The sequence below is a fragment of the Sebastes fasciatus genome, chromosome 11 (genome assembly GCF_043250625.1).
Source record: "Sebastes fasciatus isolate fSebFas1 chromosome 11, fSebFas1.pri, whole genome shotgun sequence".
NCBI lineage: Eukaryota > Metazoa > Chordata > Actinopteri > Perciformes > Sebastidae > Sebastes > Sebastes fasciatus.
The window spans coordinates 24,698,308-24,716,097 of NC_133805.1; the positions used below are offsets into that span (position 1 = coordinate 24,698,308).

At 44.1% G+C, this 17,790-nt stretch overlaps 1 protein-coding gene across 3 annotated transcripts in view; it reads right to left on the reverse strand.

Annotated features, from left to right (window-relative positions):
- Positions 1–54: 54 nt before the first annotated feature.
- Positions 55–17,790, reverse strand: part of skila (SKI-like proto-oncogene a) — a 38,240-nt gene continuing 20,504 nt past the window's right edge. For all 3 annotated transcript variants that reach the window (XM_074651739.1, XM_074651740.1, XM_074651741.1), the window contains exons 3-8: positions 13,379–13,474; positions 12,524–12,612; positions 10,214–10,356; positions 6,992–7,362; positions 6,062–6,292; positions 55–4,519 (exon numbers count right to left, since the gene is read on the reverse strand). In XM_074651739.1, the coding sequence (XP_074507840.1) occupies positions 4,271–4,519; positions 6,062–6,292; positions 6,992–7,362; positions 10,214–10,356; positions 12,524–12,612; positions 13,379–13,474 (1,179 nt within the window). In that variant the 3' untranslated portion in view covers positions 55–4,270. The remainder of the gene's footprint in view (positions 4,520–6,061; positions 6,293–6,991; positions 7,363–10,213; positions 10,357–12,523; positions 12,613–13,378; positions 13,475–17,790) is intronic.

Here is a 17,790-nt window from a genome sequence, read left to right on the forward strand (position 1 = left end):
ATCAGGACAGAAATCATCATCACCAGCAGGTAAGAAGGCAAAAGACAACACTGGTTCGACACTACAGAACTTTACTTGAATTTGATCCAAGTTCATTGTCTATACAGGGTATATTTACAAGATCTGAAATCAGGGAAGGGCAAAAACAGAAAAAAACAAACACTAGATACAACTGAGGTATTAGCTAAAAGCATTTACAGGTATGTAATTTACTAGTAAATATCAATGATGATAAACAGTTAGAGATGCAGTGTCTTCTGCTTAAAAAACATATTTTTATATCACAACATGAGGTAGGAGAACAGTGTCTCGATTCATGCAAGAACAAAAGTCTCATCACACTGTAGTATTGGCAACGTAGTATGCAATGGTCAAACACAGACACTTGTGTTTCATGTTTCAGAACAGCATTGAGGGGAGAAAAGGGGTCTTTTTTAGCAAAGCCATGAATCTTTTTTTTTCATCTATAGCAGGATGTGTATAAATTAAAACATGGTGTACCTATTCTTTGTAAGCAGTGATCTGTGTGATCAATCACCAATGCAGTCACACTTCCTACTTCTCCCACACTGGCATAGAATAATTACTGGCTGAAAATTACACACCCAACTACATAGCAGACCACCTGCAACAGTTCAAAGGTCACCTTGGATTTTGTTTACTAGTTTTCTCCACATAGCCGGGAGCAAGTGAGTATGTAAATCCTGTATTCAAACATGTGCACATGGTTAAGCTCTGCTTGCACTTTCACCTTGTTTTTGTGTCTGTTGGGCAAACTTCACACCTGTAAAAATCCTGTACAAAGCATATCCAAGTTCTCATAGCACTGCAAAATGCAAAAAGGCCCAGCAAACCGTGTTACAAGGGATTTTTCTCCCCTTTCATTTACATTTAGTCCTTCTTTTTCATTATGGTGTACGATTAAAGAAGCTAAACAACGCCCCCTTGTGTATAAAATGCAAATTACACAAAGTAAAATTAGAGACAACAGATTAGTTATCTACTAATGTGTTGAATTGAAAGGATTTTTTTTTGTCCTGCTAAAGAGGTAATTAAGTCAATAAAAACTAATACTGATTATCTTTTGAGCGACATCCAGACAAGGATACGTGATCAGAATCAGAAAACATAAGTACACATCCAGAGCTACATGAGCAAGTTTTTCTCTTTCCCTTTTCAAAGCTGCTGTGCTTCAGTCAGACGTGGGAGGCCAACACACACACACACACACACACACACACACACACACACACACACACACACACACACACACACACACACTCTCTCTCTCTCTCTCTCTCTCACACACACACACACATTCTCACACATCATTTCCAATCAAATTAGGCTACATTTTATGTTCTTCATACTCTGACTTTATATTTAGCCGACCTCTAAACCAATAATGATATAAAACTTGCACATGTTCAATGTTCATGCATATGAGCCATCTCAATAGTTTGTGCGTTACGTGAGGGGGAAACATCATCTTTTCTTTTCTTTTCTTATTTTTTTTTTTACAATGAACAGATTGATAGATTGGCCCGGTGACACAAAATATAAGGGGCAGCAAAACATGCAAAACAAAATTAAGAATTTTTTGTTGTTTTTTTCCAAAATGCATTTTCTTAAACAAGTGTTTTGTTTTCAATTTATCTCAGGGGGGTAGGGGGTTTAACAAAGAGGAAAGAGCTCATTACATTACACGTTAAACAGTCCGTCAAGATGAAATCCACAAAAAAACAAATGCATCATTTCATAAAAGGGGGGAAGTGTGTAACAAAGTATTATTTTCCTATTTTGCCTTTGTCCTGCGTCATGTCTCAGGAAACCATGCGTTTCACTCCCCCCGCATCCACTCGACAAAAGTCAAGTAACTTTTTTAAAAAAAGAAAGCATCTGAAGCCTTAGTTCTGGTCCAATTTATATAACCTTTTGAAGATTTTTCATAGAAGAACAGTTAATATATTAATGACTACTGTATTTACAAGGTGAATATAAATCTTTAGTTAATACGTTAAATATTTTCTTTCATAATTTCAATAAATGGAACAGTAGAGTGTACATTTGCGGCGTGGGTTTGATTTTACTGGCTTTCACCTGCACCTGCTTTTATGACAATCAACAAACCACAACTGTACTCTGCCCGGTCTTTAAGGTCTGTTATTGTAAAGGGAAGCTGTGTAAGAAAATCTGCATTGAACAGGATGGAGCACAGTGGAATGTCTATCAATTTGCATTTATAGCAGATGCATTAAAAAAAGCTCAGCGTTTAGCTGATCCCCTTCTCTTTTTAAACAATTATTTACACTCACACACACACACACACACACGCACACACACGCACACACTCGCTTGCGGGGATCTCCTTAGTGGCAATAAAGAGCGCTTTTGCCTGGCAACTGACACAATAAAAGTCCTCTCTTCCTCTGGCTGGACGTCTGCTCGCTCTCCTGGGCATCTACAAAACACTGCACACCCCCAGCTGATCCGGCGCTGGAGATGGATGGACGGGTAAGTGTGAGTGAGTGACGGTCGTTTTGTGGGAGAGGGCGAGGGGAGGATCCTGTACAGTCTCACCCGAGGGCGAGCAGAGGCCCACGGACGACAACAACAGCTGCCCCCATTCTGACGGCACCAAACAAAAAGGGCTCCCTCTGTACCCCTGGCGTCTGGGCCACCCAGCCTGCCGCAGGGGGAGAGTGCACCAGTCCCCCGAACGCTCCCCTCAATCCTCGCCTCCCCTCTCTTCCTCTTCCTGCCCGGTGCTGTTTGTTCAGCCAGGCAGAATAACGTGAAGCAGGGGCCAGACTCGAGGCCCAAACCACCCCAGGAATAACTGCTTTCACCTGCGACCCACATTCTTAGATGACACTCTGACAAAACAGGGTGGTGGATAAAAACCGTCTGCTAACAATGAAGACACAAAAGCCCGGAAAACAAAACAGGGACAGACTGGAGCTTTGATCATCTGCTGGGAACGCTGGGGCCATTGTTCTGCCTGAATGCCTGGACGGCACCGACACACTCGAGTGTGTGCGGGCATGTAAGGATGTTGCACAGTGCAGCTACCGCACATGTCAGACTTCCCTCTTTCTTAGAAAAGCTACACCGGCTTCAACCAGCCCCCGTGTCCAGACACATTCCTTTCCCAGGGGATTCTGGGGGAGGAAAGCGTGTTAAGTGCACAACACTGCTCGTGAGCTTCTTCATGCCAAGCCTGAAAAGAGCACAGTGTTTCCAGTCTGGCCTAAAGTGGGTGAAAACCACAGTGTTAAGTTAAGGAGTTTCCCAGCAGAGGGCAACAGGGCAAGGTGTGGGGGCAGAGGAGACACTGGATCAACCGAGACAGACTGTTGGTCTACGACAGGAGAGTCCAGGTGCTGCCCAGCAGAGCGAAGAGGGGAACTAGCCTGTGTGAGGAGCAGCTTGGGTCCAGGCCAGACAGTTTGCTAGCTAGCTACCTTGTGGGGTTCACACTCAAAACACTCATTTCAAGTTCAGCGTCACTATTGGCATATTTTCATGAGGTTTTACGACATCTGCAAAATGTCTTTTTTTTGTACAGTAAAGGTCTTTCTCCTCCATATAGATTTGTTTTTAAACATGTTGTTACACTTTTCTTTCTGTGTTTTCTAAGGAGCAAAAAAAAAATTGAAATGTCCATGCAGTTTCCTGCAGTCGCTGGTACTTGAGCGCTCGGGCTGTACGTACAGAGAGACGGAGGAGGGGCACGCAATCGAGCACCATTATGTGTCCGAGGGCGCCGGCTGCTGTGCCAGGTAGTAGCATGAATTAGCTGAAGTCTGAAATCTCCAAGTCTTTAGCTCCAGAATCCAGAGAGAGCAAGAAGGGATGAGAGAGGAGGTTGACAATCGTGGTGAGGGGCGGAAAAATAGAGTTGGGTTGAGTTGGTCTCTACTTGACCAAACTCCCGTCTGTGAAGCAGCTGTTTGTTCAGTAAAAACTATAAATTAAATCAAACATACATGCCCAAAAAAATCTTTAAATACTGTTTAAAGAGAGGAGAGGGAAGCAAAAGAAAGAATAATAAAAAAAACACAACATAAAACTTTTAAGTGATGTTAAATTACAAAAACAAAAGTCAGTCCTACACTGAAATAAAAAGGGGAGGGTGAGATGCACAACTTAAAAAACAGCCTGAGGAGATGTGAAGCTCCTTTTCTGCTTCAGGCTGATTTGTTTGTGTCTGTAGAGTTGGCGGGTGATCGGGAGAGGAATGAGGGAGGCGCCTGAGGAGGGGTGGCAGTTACTTTTGGCCAGCCGCTGGGGCCTCTGAGAAGGAGGAGTGCGGGGAGTGGGCGTTAGGGGGTCCGGTTGAAGGGGTAAGAGGAGGAGAGGGGCTGCCTCCCATAGTGGCAGACTGGACCATCTGCTGCTTGAGCTGGCTGATTGTGCGCTCGAGCTTTTCCCGCGCCTCACGCTCCCTGCGCAGCTCCTCCTGCAGCTCCTGCCGGTCCGCCTCCGCCCGCTCCAGCCTCTGACGTAGCTCCGACAACTGGGAGGAGAGAGACAGACATGAGGTCAATGTATGCTTACAGCACATCAGAAAACATTTAGTGGAACACCTTTAACAATAATCTGTCATTAAATCATGCTAGACTTATTAAAAGACACTGATGTGTAGGAATGATACGCTGTCAAATGTCAATACTAGGGCTGTCAAAGTTACTTGGCAACTTGTGATTTTTAGGTTGTAGCGGGCTACTGTAGCGGTACAAAAAACAGACCCTACACACAACATTTAGACAAACAGATAGCGGCTGAAACGTTGTTAGCTAGTAGGCCATCATAACAGACTGTGCAACGTATAGCAGATAGGCTATCTACTGGTGTTGCACTGTAGTTTGTGACTGTCAAGATGAAGACATATCCTGGTTTGAGAGACCCTAACCCTCATTGTTTGTTGCTCTTTAATCCATCAGTGGTCACATCACATTGTTTTTTAACCTTAAGCTTGTTTACTACAGCCTACTGTAACGACCAATGTGCTGCTGTCAGCCAAAGAGAGCACAGAGAAAATGTGATTCATGTGATTTAACATCAAATAAGAAAAGATGTAAACGACATTCTTACATTTCAAGTTAGATTCACTTCTGTGTTTTTACTGGAAATGTGTGTAAAACGGGGAAATAACTTAACACAATGTCTAGTTTCAGGCCAGCATTAATCTCATAGCCACACAAACACATGCACACCCCCTTTCCTCACTAACTGGCAGACATCCTGTGTTTGATGCCAAGGGGGGGGGGCGGGGCAGCTTCAATGACAGACAGGAGGGGGATACTGCAGACCGGAGCTCAGGCCAACATAACAGAATCAAGATTAAGTCTAGTGGAAACCCAAACAAAGGCTCTGAGTGTGTGTTTTCACACTCTTCAACAGCATAGTGACTCATATAGGACAACCAATACACAGACAATTATTTAGTAGGGAAACTCTCGATCACAGAAAGACTATGACCACATCTTCGCTCTCAAGGTTTTGGTAGAAAATGCTCTCCGCTACCCTTAGAGGAAATATGAGGGCGATGGTCTCAAAATTTTAACATTCATATCTGATGGGCAGATTTAAAAGAAAGCTAAAAAAAAATTACATTTAATCGACATCTACTGGTCCAAACACATAGCTCGTATTTACTGAGTGGGAACTGACTGAGGATAAAAGATCCATAGAGTGATGTTGACATTATATCATATATCTCACCCTGTTGTCTGAATGTGCTGCGTTACAATGCTAATTGTCAATATCCTTCTGTTGATATCTTCTTGCACATTCATGGTAATGAATTGAAAACAAAGTGAATTCATTGGTTGTAAATGCCTAGAAATTTCAAGGAAGTATCAATATGTAGAGAGCTGCACTGATGCTTCCTTGAGTTTGATTGGAGCGTGGCACCGTAACGTCTGAGATAAAAAATGGCATATGTTAAGCGATCCAAGCCAATGTGGAGACTGTATGTGTCGCTGTGATTCACTCAGACTGTTTCCCATGCCAAAACCGGTGCTGTGCGTGCATGTGTTCCTGTCTAAGTCCGTACCTGTGCAGCGTAGTGGGCCTCTTGCTGGCGTTGTGCCCCCGGCTCGCAGGCGCAGGCCTGCTGTCGGAGCTGCTCCAGACGGGTCTCCAGCTCCAGCTGTTCCTGGCGGGCCTGGCTGAGCTGCCGCGCCTGCTCGCTGTGCACCGCCTCCAGCTCGCTGCGAAGCTCCCGTTGCTCGGCGCTCAGCTCCCGTAGCCTCGCCGCCTCGCCCCCACGCACCGCCTCCAGTTCCTGGAGATACAGAGACTAAGTCAGGAGAAATAACGATAATAATGTGATATTTCACTGACCCCTGCAGAGAAAAATGCTTTACATTTCAGCCCCTCCACAGAGAGGTCAGATGTTTGATAGCAGTAGAATGCAGGCTACTACTGATTCTACCGCCCTGCTGCCAACATTTAGATCGAAAAACTGTGCATGTGACCTTTAAGGCATTTATTTGGATTATGGATATCGTCAAGGGCAAAAAAGACAAAAGTGGAAAGAGAGGACAAACCACCAAATGAAAGTTTTGTGTATATACTAGGGCTGTAAATCAAATCAAATATTTAATCACAATTAGTCGCATGATGGTCCATAATTAATCGCCCTTAATCGCAAACTAATCGCACATTTTTGATTATCATAAAGTGGGCATGTCTGTAAAGGGGAGACTCATAGGTACCCATAGAACCTATTTTCATTCACATATCTGGGAACTGGGATAACTGACTTGTTTGATAAATAGCAGAACCATCTAATACCAACATTTGGACAGATTAGGCTTTAGGATTATTTCAGCTATAGGAGGGAGGGATGAAGGGGTCGATGGAAGGTGAGCATCACCTCCACATCTACGTCAAGGACACTTTTAATAGGCGAGGACAGTTATGGTCTTATAGTCCGGGGCTCATTTATCTTGGTCTTTGTTCTTTCCGACCGCCAACTCACCATTTCCAGCTGCAGCTGCTTGTGCAGGGTGGAGTTGAGCTTCTCCTGCTGCCTGCTGTACATCTGCATGATCTCCACAACAATCCTGTCCTTGTCGTCCTCCAGCGCCCCCACCACCACTGCAGCACTGCTCATGGCAGAGACCGTGTCCTTAGCCGCTACTTCCGTTACCGGCGACAACAACGACGCAGGAGGAGGAGGAGGAGGAGGGGTGTGTGCGGGGGTGTGGGTGGCTTTCTTGCAGCTCTGGCTGCTTGTCTCCATGGAAACTGCCTGGGTTTGGCATTCCCGCTCAGTGGCCGAGGCAGCAGCGGCACGTTGGGATTTGGCCTCCTCGGCGCCAGCAGAGACGGGAGGCGACGCGTGAAGATCTGAGGAGGGAGGAAGAGGAGGATGAGGGAAGGAGTTTTTTAAAAAAAAGAAAAAAGAAGAGGAGGTGGTTGAAAGACAGGAAGTGCGAGCCGAGCTGGTGCACACTCCCGCCTACGCTTAGTAACACCCTCGCACAACCTCATAAAAGCTCACACCTCTTTCTCAGCGCAAGCACGGCATGGCAACAGCCGAGGAACCAAACATTCACCCACAAATTCTGCGTGTGCGTGTGTGTTTGCGCGCCGTCAGACACTGAGAAAGAAGAGCGAGGAATAAAGGGCCTTGTGTGGGAGCTACGCTGCTCTGCGTGGGCTCCTCCTCTGTTCAAACTCTGGCTCGTTCCCTCACTGTGGCCTTTAAAGGTGTGCATCATGGGAAAGGGATCAAACAGGCGGTGTCACACTCTCACAACACAGACACATGTGCACAGATGCTGCAGTGGGGCATGTGTAGGCTAGTAATGATGGTGTGTGTTTGAAGGTATGAGCTCACAGACAGAAAGAGTAGAAGAAATAGTGAAAGAGAGAGAATGAGCGAGGGGGGGGGGGGGTTGTTTGCCAGAATAATGTATTCATACAGTATGTGTGTGACAGGAAACAGCATGCTCTGTACGCAGCATGTCTGGCGCTGGAGAGGACACTCATTTACTGACTCAAACTGGCTTTGCGCATGTGCGTACACACACCCACATACAGTACGTGCTCTGCACACACACGATAGTAGAAGCACACAAATAACAGGAGTGGGTCATTTGGTCGTGGATCAAAAGGAAATAAGCAGGAGAAAGAGAGAGGCACACAGACAGACTGGGGGAGGAAAGCATTCAATGAGGAGAGAAAAGAGAGAAGAGGATGAAGAGGAAGAGGAGGAGGAAGGGGGAAAGAAAAAGTGACAGCAGACTGTGAGGGAGGCGGAGATAAAGGGAGCTAGAGAAGAAAGAGACGAGGATGGATGGATGGGAGAGGAAGTGCGGGAGCAGACGGAGGACGGACTCCGGGAGGATGTGGAAAAAGCTGCCAGGAAAAAGAGAGGGAGGATGGAGGGACGAGAGACAGATTGGTTGGAGGAGAAAAAAGGGGAGCAGACCGCCCGAGAGATATGAGAGAGACAGCCTGGCAGTCAGACGTGGCGTAATAATGGCAGACGGAAGCCATTCCCATGATTCACCCTCTCTCTCTCTATATACATATATAAATATATATATATAAACACACATCTTATTAATGCAGGCGTAATAAACACACTCTAACATGCACATAAAAACACACAGTGCAGAGAAGAGGTCACTGCCATTTCTGCTCCTCTTGTTCATCAATACTGAGGTGCCCCCAGAGTCTTTATGTGAAGGTCAATGCATGATTATGTGCATCGCTGCAGGCTGCAATGGTAAGCGTGTGCATGAACATGTGTGTGTTGGATGGCAGTTTACTGTAGGTTGTATGTTTACAGTAAGCACGTGTCTGCTCTACATGATCTGCATGTCTCTTCTGCTTATGTATGTAAATCGCTCGCTTGTATGTGTGTCATGTATTTATAGTAGGCATGTGTCAGCCATGTTTGTGTGTCTAGTGCACATACAGTGAACACGCGCAAGAGTATTTTAGATATAATTCATGTTTAAATGATCAAATATCAGTGCCTCAAATTGTTTGTGGAAATCCTTTAACCTGAAATTGGTTCTAATAACAAATTTAATCCGGTGAACATTCATATTTGAAAACAAAATCTTAACTCAAAGGCCACTTACTGGCTTTTTCCCAGAGCTTTCAACCAGAAAAAGCTTGAGGTAAGATTTTTTGTTTCAAGGAACTGTCTGCGATGTCACACTCTAAATTAATACTGTTTTATCATCATTTTGCTTAGGGCTGGGTAATGTGACGATACATATTGTCAAAACAATATAAATAAGTATATATTTTTCTATATTGTTTCTATCGTGATATTGACAAGGTCTATTTTTTTTAGACTGCACTCAAGTTCTTAAAATGAGAAAATGCTCAATATTTTTCATTTGTTAAATGTTATAAATGCTTATAAATGCTGAATAAGTAAGACAAACACCATTATGAAAAAGTGTATTTAATCTATATTAATATCCCAATATTTTTTTATTGCTAATCACACAAAGTTGATTTCTGAACTAAACTTTCTGAACTCTGAAATAAATGTCACTTCACCTGCCGTCTCCTGTTGGGTAATGTAGCTAGACCATGTGAGCACGTAGCCAATAATAGCTTGTTCTAAAGCTAATGATTTAATGGAGAAATTACAAACAATTTCTTGCCCTTTTCAGCTTTTCACTTGCATGGGCATAATTATTGTAGGGTGTAGAGTGTTGCATTTACTTTCACAAGAAGGTCAAGTAAGAAACGGTATTATTATTCTATTTTAGTATTATTAGATTTGAGTGCAGCATTTGACAAAATGGATAAAAAGTGAAAGGCTTGAGAAGTGGGAGGACGAGGACTTCCTCGCTCAGTACTTGCCTCATTAGTATCCCATCTAAAAAGGGTGACGATTCTCAGTATATCTTGTGAACTTTATGGAAAATTAAATTAAATTTGATGACATTTTATTTCTTGCTCCACAATACAGCACCTGAAGTGAAGCGGCTTTTAGTTTTTATAATCGTACCTCTTTGAATACTTTGCCAGATTGCATTAAATGCGTTCCAACATTAACACTGTTCAAAAGCAGACGGAAAACATTCCTTGGTGGTTCTAATCTGAATTCAATTTCTGAATTGGTGTGGCATGGTTGCATATTCAATAAATATCTACCCACTTGTCTCTGTTTGTTTGGTCAATGTAAGTCAACTCTGTGTGTATTAATGTGTGCTTCATTACTGACCCATGGGTGGCTCATCATGGCCCAGCACTCTGCGGCTGTAGTGGTGTTTGAGCAGCGCTCCGAACATCTCGGGGCTCATCTCCGCCTCCCTCTGCAGAGACACGTTGGGAGCCACCATCTTATCGTATGTGTAAAGGTAGTAACTGGGAGAGAGAAAGAGATAAAGAAAGAAGACTTTTAAAGCATTGAATTGACTTCATATGCACATACAGTACTAGGGCTGTCAAAGTAGAAAACATAAGGAATCCATTGGTACCAACCATGTCATACTAACTTGTTGCGAAGCATGTTAAATAACGCTCCAAACTTACGCTAAATTTTGGCGAGGAAAAACTGTCATGGCCATTTTCAATGCTGCTAATTATGTACGTATTGAAACAAGAATCTGTTTTATTCTAGTCATAATGGTAGCAGTGTAACCTTTCACATACTTCTGTCTTTGCAGTAAACATCATAAAATGTTACGAGTTATGGACTTTGCAGTGCTGATATACATAAAGCTACATACACGTGCAATAACTCATGTGGCCCTTTTACCTTTCGAGCAATAAAACGCAGCGGAACAAAAGTCATTTGGTGGCTGTTTCAGCCTTCAGTAAAGCCCCATCTGAAGAGCTGAGAACACAGTGTGGAATATGGATACTTCTTATCGTGCGTTTACAGGATCTCAGCCTAAACAGACCTCTCTGCTTATCACAAATGTCCAGGTAGTGGGTACAACTGAGAGAGAGATAGTGCCTGGAGATGCACTGAAGCCACTGAGCCAACACTATCTGTCTATTCCTGGCTGCATGGTGGGAAGGGAGGGAGGGAGGGAGGGAGGGAAGGAGGGAGGAGAGAGAGGAATAGAAGGACAGAGAGAGAAAGAGAAGCAGATGGAGGAGAGGAGAGGAGAAACTCTGAACCCCTCCCCCACCAGCAGTCCCCTCCAGACAGAGCTGAGCTGGAGCTGTGAACTAGGTTAAGCATGACAGCTCAGTGGGACTCTGCCTGAAAAAACTACCAACCGAGCCTTGCTTCCTCTCCTCTGGATGGAGACGAAGCACTGCCTGCTCGCCTGAATGGGAATTTGAAACTCCTTCACATGAAAGATGTGATTGAATAATGTAAGCCTGGCATGTATTTGACAAGTGTAACGCTAATGGATGCTGGTAGTACCCAAACACGACGTTAAGTGCTGTGGATGTCAAGCACGCCGCTTGGCTGTAGCAGCGCATTATTAGTAACGCTGCAATGCAAAAGAAATGCTCCAAACTGGTCTGCGCAAGTCCTGACTGGTTTGAGAGTGCAGCAGTCATGTGATGCTGGTAGGTGACCAGAACTCTAATCCTGCCAATTTGTCTGGCCTGACGTCTGCGAGCCTCCGCACAGTCAGTATGTCAAGGCAGTCACATGTAGCTGTAGCGCCGTAAACCATCTAATTCCAGTTTTTAATCTGGGTCAGATTACCGTGTGAGTGATCAGAGCGCCGTAACCAAACAGAGGCTGGTGTGCTCTTGGGAGGGATGGAGGGAGGAACAGAGAACCAGAAGAGAGGAAACCAGGGCTTTGGGAAGGAAAGGGAAGGAGGGAGGGAGAGGAGTGGCACATGTGATGAAGGAGGAACAGAGCAGAAGAGGGAGTGCAGCGCCAATTAGGGAAATTAGGGATGGGAATTTCATTCACTGAAAAAGAAACTGAAGTCAAACTGAAACTTAACTTTACTTGGTAATTATTTCACTAAAGCAGAAGGGCAAAAAAATCCACAGAGGCGGCAGGCTTGTAAAGATAATACCAGGCCAACAGGAATAGCCTCAAGTATTGATAGATGCTTTTTTAAAGCAAATTCTTTCCTTTAAACAACAAACTTAAACAACTTAAATACAACTAGTCTGTTAAAAAATCCTATTTCTTCATCAAATCAGTCAAATTTACAGCACTTATACATTAACACAATAATAGTTACAAGTGCACTACACAGCGAAAAAAACAACTCCAAATAAAACCAACTAAAGCTGCAACGATTAAGGTCTTTGCACATCAAGTCCGTGTTTTTTGTATGCGTTTTTTTAATCCTCTATTCCTCTATTTTATATCTTTGTAAATTGAATATCTTTGGGTTGTGTACTGTTAGTCGGACAAAACAAGACATTTGAAGACGTCACTTTAGATTTTAGAGTTTAGAGCATGTAAAGGCCATTTCTCATTGTCTTTTTAAGTAATTAATCAGAAAAATAACCCATAGATAAAACCATAATGAAAATAACTGTGAGTAGCAACCCTAAAATGCTGTATTAGTGTTGTTTAATCAAAGTTGATAAGGTGTAGTACCTGGGATGGACCAGGGAGGGGTGTTCTGGCTCCTCCTTGATGTCTGAGAAAAGACGGTTGAACACCAGAGTAGGTGGAGATGTTTTCCCCTGAGAGAAAGAACACACACATAAATAACACACACAACACAGCAACATTGTCTTTTAAGCCATTGTGTTACGGTTATAAAGGCGCAGAATGGCATCTTCCATCCACATTTATTGATCTTTGCATACAATTTTGCAGCTGAGCAGATGAATTATCACAATGGCGATCAGTTGCACGCCCCCACACACACACACATACACACGCACACACACACACACACACACACACACTTATACACATGAATACATGGGGAGAAGCAGCGGGAGGAGAATGGAATGTGCTGTACTGCACATGGTGCTCTTGGAGCTATAACCTAATAAAGCTAATATATGCATGCATACATGTGGATGAGGGATCATCCATCAGGCATCAGCTGGGAGAGTGTGTGTGTGTGTGTGTGCGCGTGTGCGTGTGCGTGTGTGTGTGTGTGTGTGTGTGTGTGTGTGTTGGAGAAAAAAGATAATCATGATAAAGAGCTTCTTCCTTGCGTGTGTAAAGTTGGTGCAGTGTGAGCTGCGATGGGGGGGAGGTAAAGAAGCAAAGCCTTTCAGCCGCTGTATGAGTGTATTTCCTGACAGGTCAGAGAGGAGAAGCGTGCCGCTATGAATGGGTGAGCAGGGGGTGTGTCTGTCAGTCAGGGTGGGGGTGGTGGCCCTGAGAGCTGACCTGTGTGTAGAGGATGGGGAGGGGGAAGACAGGAGGGGATGTTGGAGCGGTAGGAGGTGATGGAGGGATGGGTGGATGATAGGGAGGGAGCCAGCGACTGACCTTTCTTGCAGGGTCGACATCGGCCGACTTGCTGCTGGGGGAGCAGAGATCTGCCGAGGGTTTCCTCACCTGGCTCTCCTCTTCCTCCACTGCCTTCTGAAACACACAGAGAAAGAGACGGCGGTTAAAACACACACACACACACCAAGATTTAACACAACAGAGAAAGAGATAGAAGTATTGGCATTCAGCCATAACGGGCATCAGGGACACCTTTAATATGACAAAAGCATTGAGCTCTATTTATATTATTCTTGGAAAATCACCACCTGAGTTAACACAGGACACAGACCGTTATTTATATAGAATACTAAGAGCCACAGCCATGAAGCAAACAACTAGGAACTGGTTAAAACCCTCAAGACCATCAATTCAAAGATGGAAGGAAACAATACAGGAGAATACAGAAATGGAGAGAATAACATACAGTATAGAGTCATGTATGTATTTGTATATATGCGTGTATGCGAGTGTTGATGTGTGAAAAGAAAATTGCAAATATATATTGACATTTTGTGGATGTATTATTCATGAGTAATTTGCAATAAAAGTATTAAAAAAACAGAGAAAGTGAGATTGCAGCATGGATTATATTTGTTATAATATGTGGAACAATTAAAATGATGCACGGACTCTGTCAGGGAGCGTGGGAATGAGAGGAAGAAATTGGTGAGCAAAAAAAAATTACAACCACGGTCACAGATGGGAATGATAAAGACAAATGGCATTTAAACGATAGAAAATAGAGACAAATGACATCCTTGAGATAGAAAATGGAGACGAATGGCATTAAAAGTGAGCAGCACGTGTGAGCTACGGCGTCTGTGGAGTCGGCCGTGATACAGTGTCGGAAAAAAACGAAGGCAGCAGGAAAATGGATAAGAGTGGAGGCTGAAAGAGCCCACTGAGGAAGGCCTATGAATAAAACAAGATGGTAGTCAACATGGCTAGAACATGGCCTGTCATTATGTGCCTCTGTGTGTGTGATTCATTGGTATACATGCTACACGGTTGGAGTCAGCCTTTCTCTCAATGTGAAGACATATTTGTGTGGCGAATGTTTATGATTCATTGTGTCAGCTTCGTGCCCTCCGAGCCATGTGTGTTCAGTAAATACTGCTGGCTCTGCCTCTAGTTGTGTGTGTTTTTTTTGAGCAAATCCAGGACACGCTCAGCGAGAGGCCACAAGCTGATGGAGTTGATGCTTATCTGTAGCAGACAGGCCTGACACTACACACAGGCTGCCTGCAGTTCACACACATACACACTTTCAACCAAACTGACAGGTAGCACAGGCGCCAGAGGAACAAGACTTTCCAGCATCGAAATATGCACCACTAGGTAGCCCACAGCAACAGACAGAGAGATGGAGGAGGGGGGTGTAGAGAGGAAAGAAGGTGGGAGGAGAAGAAGAAACAGGAAAAGAGAATTCAATGGGGAGGAAAAGTGCAAAAGCAGAGAGCAGAAGGAAGGAAGGAAGAAATGGAGATAGAGGTTGTAGAAAGCATCAATAATTGACTTACTGGCCTCTTAAAGCCATCTATAAACGTTTATCCACAGAATGCACACACACACACACACACACACACATATAGAGTGAATAATAAACGGACAGCATTTCATCAGCTGGACTAAAGGATTTTGCTCTGCACAGTATCGGCCCTGCCATTACCAGAGTTAAACAGCCTCAGAACAAAACGGCCAAATTACTGTGACAGCCAGGTATTAGCCACCTGACATTCATAGTAGCTACTAGCTTAGCAGCAGCTTTAGCTTTCATTCATCATAACTATTCACGTGTTATATTTCATGATAATGATGATTAGATGCTTTCCTCCGTTTTATGTCTTCGCTTTAGACTTTTTCACTATTTTGTCACATTTTTTTAAGGGACTGAACGATAAATCAAGAAATCCCAAGATGAATGTGTATATAATGACTAAGTGGGTAATAGCAAATAATAGAACAGCTAAAACAGTCAAAGTTCAGAAAAGTATTTCACTTTACTATAATGCAGCCTTTAAAACCAGGAAAAAACACAACTTATGCCATATTACCATATCCAAAATCTGAGACGATATTTAGTCTCATATCACGATATCGATATAATATTGATATATTGCCCAGCCCTACGCTAAACATGGCTCCAGCACTGTACTTAATAACTATTATTATATACTACAATAACTACTAATAAATAACTAATAACTAATAAATTAGCATAACAACTAGTCCTAATGTGTGTGTTTGTGTGTGAATTCATGTGTACTATATGTAGGGGATAGTCCCTTATTTACAACGACATGGATGAATGAGCATGTGCATGCAAATGTAATAGGCTGGCGCCATATGCGTAGCCAGGTGTGTCTCTGTGTGTGTATATACTGTAGAAGGGGGCTCGTCTGTTTACGAGCGCTCGTGGTTGGTTTTTTTCCCTTTTTTTTCTCCAGAAGGCAGCACTGCAGCACTGAAGAAGAGCGAGGGAGGGAGGGAGTCAAGGGGAGGCTGAGAGAGAGAGAGAGAGAGAGAGTGAGACAGTGAGTGGGATGATGGGACAGGGCAGAGATAGAGGGAAGGAGGGGAAAGAGGGAGGAGAATTGACAGAAACAACAATAAACCCACTGCAGTGGTGGTGTGGAGGCGAGCTGGGTCGTCGCCGGCTTGATTCCCTCCAATGTCAAGGTTGTCTGAATGTGTGTGTTAATGGCACTCGCTGCTACATTCCTCCAATCTAAAACCAGTCACTTACCCCCCTGCACAAGTGTGTGCATGTGTGTCTGAGACAAACACAGACAGGGGGAGCGAGCGTGGGGCCAAACTGACATTAGCACCAGGTCATCCAGAGGTCTTTCATCTGCTTGACCCCGACGACAGCAGACGCGCTGCTGATGAGACTACTGACAGCTCATTAAAAGGTAGTTGTGTGCAAAAACAACAAAAGCGTCTACATGCTTGTGTGTGTGTATCCACATAGAGAACATACATACATATAAACATACATATATGTGTGTTCCACTAATGGTTGCCTGTCTCCCTGTATTTCCTGCTTACCTGACAGTTGACAGCTTAACGCCCACCGCCCACACACACACTCATTATCCCTGCTGCTCTATTCCTTAATGAATGTGTGCGAGTGCAAACGTTTGCACATTTCAACACAGCTGTTTTTCCTCCCTCCCCTGTTGCCCATCTCTCTTGTCCCTTCCACCTTCCCACACCCCCCAGCCCTGTTTTATTAACACACACCACGCTGCTGCTACTACCTAATCTATAATAATGAAGCACCTCTCTTATCTGCGACACACAAACACACACACATGTACACACAAACAGCCCCTAACCCCCCCCACCATGTCTCCGGCCCTTTGTCAGGCTGAAGCTCGCCTTATGACAATGTGGATTAGCATTCCACACACTCGCTCGGCTGAACTCTGCCCTGTTGTTCCTAATCACCAGCAGCCTGCCTGCCGCTGCAGCCACACAGCTCATCCCACCACTATATAACCAGATGAAACACACTGCTCTAGACACACGCGGCCATGTGAACTTTTACAATGACCCATTTTCAGAGCCCCAGTTTAGTCCCACGGACCATTAGCACACGTGACATTTCTACAGCAGACGCATTAATGGAGCAGAAAGTGTTTTCTGTGTGTAGCCTGAGTGCTGTTAAATCCAACAATAACAAGCACCACTCTACTCCACAGACAGCTATGACCGTACATTACCATACACAGTCTGGCACACGCAGGCGGAGAGTAAATGCACTTCAGTGGCGGCCGTGTGTTTCTACCGTGAGCTCCATCTGTGCTTCCCACTGCAAAGCACTAGCATCCAATTTACACCGTGAATACTTGTTGCCTCTTCCTTTTTTTAGCTGGATATTCACTGCAAATGGGGCAGTTGAAATAGAGGACGACATTCAGTGTCATTTTAAGTAATTTTTTAAGCTGGAAATGAAACTCATGCTCAGAGCGTTAGATTTCATAATTGGCTTTGCAAGTGTAAGCACCACCGTATCATTCATGAAGAGCTGATTTCTGATTGGAGTGAAGGCTTTCAACTTCACAGAATGTTGACAGATAGCCAATTTCTTCGTAGCAGAAGACCGCAGAGGATATAAGTAGGTCTTTTTCAGCTCTTGCAAGTCTCTGCTCGTGCCCACAAACAACAAGAGGAATCTGGTTTAGTTTCTACTCTTGGTGTTATTCATAGGTTTCATATCTAAAGGAACATAAACACACAGGCTGACACGTAGAGTGCAAACAAGTCTGAGGTCAAGCTCGCCTCAGTCACATGGACACTCCAGATGACTGCGGTCTCAGTGCATATAAACACACACACACTGCTACAGGCTATAAATACACATGCTGTCGCCATACATGTATAATAAAACACATTCACAGCTCATC